This window comes from Passer montanus, unplaced genomic scaffold (assembly GCF_014805655.1).
Source record: "Passer montanus isolate IOZ18808 unplaced genomic scaffold, ASM1480565v1 scaffold1010, whole genome shotgun sequence".
NCBI lineage: Eukaryota > Metazoa > Chordata > Aves > Passeriformes > Passeridae > Passer > Passer montanus.
This window is the reverse complement of record NW_024356617.1, coordinates 1-6,964: the sequence shown is the minus strand read 5'-3', so window position 1 is coordinate 6,964 and position 6,964 is coordinate 1. Positions and strand designations below refer to the sequence as shown.

The window sequence follows — 6,964 nt, the reverse complement described above, 5'->3', positions numbered from 1 at the left end:
GGAACACGGGAAGGTTGCTACACAAAAGCCCAAATGGAAATCTACGGGAGATACCCATACCCAGGAAGGCTTTAAACCTAATTCAATAATGTAGAAGAGAAGGGGAGGATGGAACTGGAAGAGGATTTCTTTTGGGGCTTAGGTATTGACACCTTGACATTAAAGACAGATGGAAAGGAACCAATCCAGTGGATGGCTGTGGTAGAAAATAGGCAAACTCTTCAGTCCTGTAACCTTCACTGTGGCTGAAAGGAGAGGGGATAAATGGACAGTGCACAAGACAGCTGGGAGATTTAAACACCAAGTTGTTGTTACTCAGGGTTTGATGGAAAGATGTGAGGGACATCCCTTGCCCAGGGTGGCAGAGGGCTGGAATGAGATAATCTTTAAGGTCCCTTTCAACCCAAACCATCTGCCATTCTATGATACCTTTGTACTTTGCCTTGGCAGGGGGTGGAATGGGAAGAGCTTTAAAATTTATTCCAACCCAAACCAGCCTATGATTCTATGTAATTTGACTTCCCTGGTTCCTGGATGATGGATCAGGCTTATCCATGGAGGAGGCCTTGTGTAACTGAACCCAGACCCTGTTTTTGGTGCTAAGCAGCATCTGGGAAATGCAAGTTGGTGGCTGCTGACTGGAACCTGAACGATTCCCCCTCAGGTTTTGGTTTTTTTACACTGTGGAGACACAGGAGGTTTAGAGGAAAAACAACCCATAAAAGCAATTACATGAGTTGGAAAGGAATTGAAATTTTTGTGAGAGCAAGAAGCAAATCATAGAACAAAGATCATTTTTAGGGCCACTGTTTCCTAAGACATGAATAGAAACCTTGGGAAGATGGAGAGTGTTTTAAAGCAGGATCAGTGCTCTTAAGCCCTGTGCTGGTGAGAAAAAGGTGTTTATTCACTCACACTTTGTCCTTACTTGAGTAGCTACCTATTTAAACCTGGAGTTAATCTAATGTTTTCCGTTGACCAGTTGTTCAAATAAGTACTGGGAGGTTTAGGTTAGAAAAAACCAGGGAGATCTTTGAGAGGTGGCTGTAGCTTAAATTCCTGAACATTGGTTTAATCAAATCACCCCACTTTTGGTTTTCTGAGCTGGCCAAAAAAGCAGCTTTGCATTAACTTTGGGTAAAGAGGAGATTGTCACCAGAGCGTCCCAGAGCACATGGTTTGAGTTGGTTTGCAGTGTCACCACGCCAGCCTCCAGGTACTTCTTAGAGCCAAGATACTGGCTCTGATTGGTGCAGGCCTTGTGTTAAACTTCCAGACACTTGAGGAGTTGGAAACTTGGGATGTCTCTGCCTGTTCATGAAGGTGTAACTGCTGCTGAGACACATGCCCATGCAAAGTGCAGGCCAAGAGGAAATCAGCCAGAGGGAGCTTAGTCAAGGTGGAAATGCAGTTTGTGCTGCCCCAGGCCCAGCCCTCTGCTCTCATGTTCTCCCACAACCTGTGTGATGATCCTCACACAAATTAGGATTGGATTCCCAGCTGGATAAGGTAAGTAGGGTCAGTTCTGCACAAGCCTGAGCTCCTTCAGCTCAGAGCAGCTCCTCCATGGGACCACATCAGATCCAGCAGAGAGGAGCTCTTACCTGGAATGAGACCACCGTGCCCCATTCCCCTGCCTGTGGAAAACTATGGGAGTGGTGTAACAAGAAGGCCTGTGGATCCCTTGTCTGAGGAAGAATCTGCAATTTGAATCTCTTCTTCTCTCTCCCTCTCCCAATAATCCTTTTTCATTCTTACCTGTTGAGCAATGGGTTCAATAGGCTTTGGGGAACTATTTATTCTTCCCATGGGATTATGTTTCTGAACAGTAATGACCAACCCAGGGCTTTACGGGAGTGTGTGAACAGGCAGATTCCATCACCCGCTGTGACTCACTTGACTCTTGTTTACACTCTCTGCTGGGCACTGTTCAACGTGAAACAGGAGAAATTCCTCTGCAGTCTGCAGAAAATGGAGCTAGAAAAGAGACTGAGGAAAGGCTAATTACAGAAGATTTTTCCAGCTGTGGAACTTGTGATTTTCACCGAACTGGAGTGTGAAGACAGGCGCTGGCAGGGATAAAATGAGGGCAGGACGTCTCTACCCTTGTAGCAAAGTTACGAACTCTTTGCAGCTCTGAGACCTTCAGGATATAAAAGTAAAGAATTATATTGTGGAACCAGTGAGAATTTGCCTCTTAAATCTCAAACTGGTGTCCCTCTTGTCCGCCTAATGAGATAGAATGCCTTAGGTACAGCTTTATCCTAATATTCCAATTAATAATATTAGTCTTTGCTTTGTTTATCAAGTTTAGAGGGTGCTCCATCAGCCTGTCAAAGAGCATTAAAAAAATCTGATATAGGAAAGAAAAATGCCACCCCTCCATCTCAAAGACATTGTGCAGAGATATTGTGTGACCACAATTCAGAAGGGAGGGCGCAATTTCCTGGGAAAGAGATTTGTGTCCTGCTTTGTGCCTGGAAAGAAATGTCCCCTGTTACCATTTTAGAGATTGCATGCTGACTATCAAAATAGATTTAGATTTCTAGATTAGCTTTAAGACACTGCAGAACAATTCTGGTAAAAGCAGATGTCAAGGTATGAGAACTTAAATATCTGAGCTCTCCATCTAAGTGTCTTTCACCAAATCCACAACTGTAAGATTCTTTCTTGCCACTTCAATGCAACATTGATATTTCACCGCCATAAACAGGAGTAACCTAACACAGACAGCCAGTTTGGAAATAATTTGTCATGAAAAGACAGCTGAAGTGGAGAAACTGATGCTGCTGAGCCTGGAGTTAAAAACAAAAGATGAATCTTGGGTTTTTGCTGAGTTAAAAGAAGTAGATGTCAGATACCATTAAAATGAAATCATAACTGGATCTGGTTGGTGGTTAAGATACAGTCAGTGAGGACAGTAATTTCCCTCTGGCACTAAAATCCTATTTTTGTTTGGTTTGTTACAAAACCCTCATTAATTCAAATAAGTCTCTATCAAGATCATTTGATTTCAGCCTGTCCGAAACAACTGCCCAAACTTGGATTAAATCATTCACTTGGATTAAATCATTACCAGAGAAATTTAAAAAATAATAAACAATAGCAATAAACTTCCTGAAACAACATAATTCCCATCCTTTCATTGGAAAATGTACAATTTTAGGCAAAGGAACAATACCTTAGGCAGTGGTTTCTTCTTAGCACAGTTGATTCCCCCAACAAAGACCATGTTGGGCATCACTGGCCTGACGTACTCGAACACAAAGTCAAACCTCAGGATCCAAATGGCAGCGGAGTTCACGAGGTCCATCAGGGACACATCCCTCTGAAGAACTTCTGAGGACAGCTTAAGCGCTTCTCCATAGAAACCGTTGCAGTAATCAAGCTCCAGGAGGGAAATCAGGGCATTTTCCACCCTCTGGAAAAAGGTCATGTGGTCTGAGTTGAAGCTGAAGAGTCTCGGGATGTAGGATGGAGGGCTTGGGCACTGTGGGGCTGAAAAGTGGAGGTTGCAACCAAATCCTCTCATGAAGAACACAAAGGGAAGAGAGAGATGGTGGGCAAGGATGGGCCCACACATGAAGAAAGGATCCGTCAGGATGGCATCAAATCTGCTCTCGTTGAGGAACTTCAGGGTCTCCTGGCTGCGGAACAGGTCCTTGCACTGCCCAAAGAACGTGTTGAAAGTTTGAACCGAGATCTTGTACATCGCCAGGGCATTGAGGGGGAAAGGCTTCTGGGTCAGGTGCACGGCCAGGTATTCCTGGAATGTGAGGTGCACGGCCAGGTATTCCTGGAAGGCGTTATCCAGCTCTTCCAGGGTCTGGCTCACCGGGTGCGTGACCACCTTGTAGGCCTGCGTGGTCTCCATCTGCCAGCTCACCTCGGGAACCAGCACCACCACCTCGTGTCCCCTCTGGCTCAGCTTCTCCACCACTTCCTGCATGCTCAGCCAGTGGCTTCCCACCATGGGCACCACCAGGAGCTTCCCTCCGTCCGAGAGGCTGGGCAGGAGGAGGAGGATGGAAATCCAGGCACAGCAAAGCCTCAAAGCCATGTTGCTGTGGTCGGAGTAGGGGCCGTGGAAGAGATTTCTCCTGCAGGTTGTCGCCCGAAAATGCTTTGGAAAGCAACTGATGGCTGGAATTGTTGCACTCTGCTCTTTGATGTTCCTGTTGTTAATGATTCACAGCTTTGGACTGTGGGTAGTTTATTTTGCCTTTTCCCTCCTTTCTTGGAAAGCCAAGATTTGGTGACCTTATCAGTGCTGAGTCACTGGAGTTCCTCGATGCTCCATTAGCTCCTCACCGTGCTACTCGGATCCCTCAGGACTCCTCACCTTTGTTGTGTCTTGTGTTCCACCTTGGCCAGGACCCAGGGGGGCAGCCTTGGTGGGAGCAGCTCCCAAGCCCACAGCAATAAAATGAAAACAGCCTCTCTGAGTTGGAGAGACAGATCCTCAGGTGATTCCTCCAGGGATGGAGCAGGAGACCCTCAGGACAAGGCTCAGGGCTCTTCTGAGCTGGCAGGAATCTCCTCAGTGCCGGGGACACCACAAAGAGGTGCAGAGAGGGGCCAACCTCTCACTGTAGAGCCCAAGCTCTCACTTTACAGAGTTGTTTCCTAGCCTGCGGGGTGGCTCCTGGGTAGCTGAAAACTCCTCCCCACCAGGATTCAGACCAGCACTAAACAAGCTTTAGCAACCACTGAAGGCTCAGGTTTCAGACCTGACTCAGCAAAGGAGCAAGTTCACCACAGATATGATTTCCCCGAAAATGCTTTGGAAAGCAACTGATGGCTGGAATTGTTGCACTCTGCTCTTTGATGTTCCTGTTGTTAATGATTCACAGCTTTGGACTGTGGGTAGTTTATTTTGCCTTTTCCCTCCTTTCTTGGAAAGCCAAGATTTGGTGACCTTATCAGTGCTGAGTCACTGGAGTTCCTCGATGCTCCATTAGCTCCTCACCGTGCTACTCGGATCCCTCAGGACTCCTCACCTTTGTTGTGTCTTGTGTTCCACCTTGGCCAGGACCCAGGGGGGCAGCCTTGGTGGGAGCAGCTCCCAAGCCCACAGCAATAAAATGAAAACAGCCTCTCTGAGTTGGAGAGACAGATCCTCAGGTGATTCCTCCAGGGATGGAGCAGGAGACCCTCAGGACAAGGCTCAGGGCTCTTCTGAGCTGGCAGGAATCTCCTCAGTGCCGGGGACACCACAAAGAGGTGCAGAGAGGGGCCAACCTCTCACTGTAGAGCCCAAGCTCTCACTTTACAGAGTTGTTTCCTAGCCTGCGGGGTGGCTCCTGGGTAGCTGAAAACTCCTCCCCACCAGGATTCAGACCAGCACTAAACAAGCTTTAGCAACCACTGAAGGCTCAGGTTTCAGACCTGACTCAGCAAAGGAGCAAGTTCACCACAGATATGATTTCCCCAGCCTCACAGCATTGCCACTGATGGCAAAGTTAGAAATATTGCACCCCAGGATATTTGGAGCCATGCAGCCTCCATCCCTGAGGCACACAGGTTCTCTCCTCTCCCTTCATGCCACAGTCAGTGCACCACAATGAATAGCATGGCCTCACGTTGTGCCAGGGGAGGTTCAGAGTGGGTAGTGGTGGTAGTCTGTTATTTTACAGTTTGTTCTTCTGTAGTAGGTTTTAAATATTCCTTGTTATAAGTGTGTAATGGTTCATTCCATGTACCCCATTTGGCTTCCCTGATGATTCAGTCCTGAATTGTTTAGTGCAAGATTTTCCCACCAAGTGTATGTCAATCCCCTGTCTATCAAAGACAGCACACCCTCTTTCTTCTGGAATGTTCCCTGTCCTTCATCCCTTCCTCGAAGCAAGACTGGATTGCAAGACTTGCTCCTCCCCCTTGTTGGCTTCTATTAGATAGCCCTTACCCTGTACTCCTTCCCTAATGCCTTCCTATTGGTAAAAGGTTGTGTCCTCCCCTTATTCCCTCCCTTTCTTAAAAGTAGTTTTTTGCCCTCAGTTATTGTCACTTGTCCCTGACTCCCTCTGGGGAAATAAACCTTCCTTTGAACTCAGACACGTGATTCCTCTTGATTCCTTGGCCTTGGTTCCTCGTTTTGGGTTGCTGCTGTGTCACCCATGCCACAGCCATCAGCTGTAGGGAGCAGTGAGCCCCTGTACCCAGCGCCACCGGGAATGTCTCCGTAGGGATCCGGGGCAGCCTCTCTTGGGACTGCCCGTCAGTTTCAGGGAGTGAGCTGGCTGGACAACATATTCCCTGTGACCACAGCCCGCAGTTAGAGATATTAGGGAAAAAAAAAAAAGTCACCGGAAGAAGGTTAAGCATTGGAATAATTTGCCCAGGGAGGTGGTGGAGTCGCCATCTCTGGAAGTGAGATGGATGTGGCACTTGGGGACGTGGTTTAGGGGTGGCAATGGCAGTGCTGGCGTGAGGCTGGGACTGGGTCATGCTGGAGGTCTTTTCCAAGGTGGATGATTCTGTCAGGTGCAGGCTGGGCCATCCCAGGCTCAGGAATGATTAGGGAATACTCAGGAGGGAATTCTTAGGGTAGCTACAACATGCCGGTCAAGACTGGAGTAAGTCCATGATGGGAGATCCCAAACTACCTCTTCTAAATCCATGAAAAGACATCCCCAAGCCCCTCTAATAAATCCATGTCTGGAGATGTCCAATCCCTCTAATAAATCCAGTCAGAGATGCCAAAACTGCTATAATAAATATATGAAAGGAGATCCCAAATCCCTCTAATAAACTTAATAGATCCCCAAGCCCTTCTAATGAATCCGTCAAAGACAATCCCCAAACCCCTGTAATAAATCCATGTCTGGACATGCCAAAATCCTTTATCAAACTCAGGGCAGGAGATCCCAAACCCACCAAGTATATCCATGAAAATAGAACCCCAAACCCTTCTAACAAATCCAGAAAGAGACTACCAAACCCCTCTAACAAAGCCATGAACAGA

The 6,964-nt window shown here is 47.3% G+C and overlaps 1 protein-coding gene across 1 annotated transcript; it reads right to left on the bottom strand.

Annotated features, from left to right (window-relative positions):
- Window positions 1-3,181: 3,181 nt before the first annotated feature.
- On the bottom strand, window positions 3,182-4,671 carry LOC120505947 (UDP-glucuronosyltransferase 1A9-like; the record flags this gene model as incomplete). Its single annotated transcript, XM_039716939.1, has 1 exon — window positions 3,182-4,671. A coding segment is annotated over exon 1 (879 nt), but the record flags the coding sequence as incomplete, so codon positions are not given.
- Window positions 4,672-6,964: the final 2,293 nt, after the last annotated feature.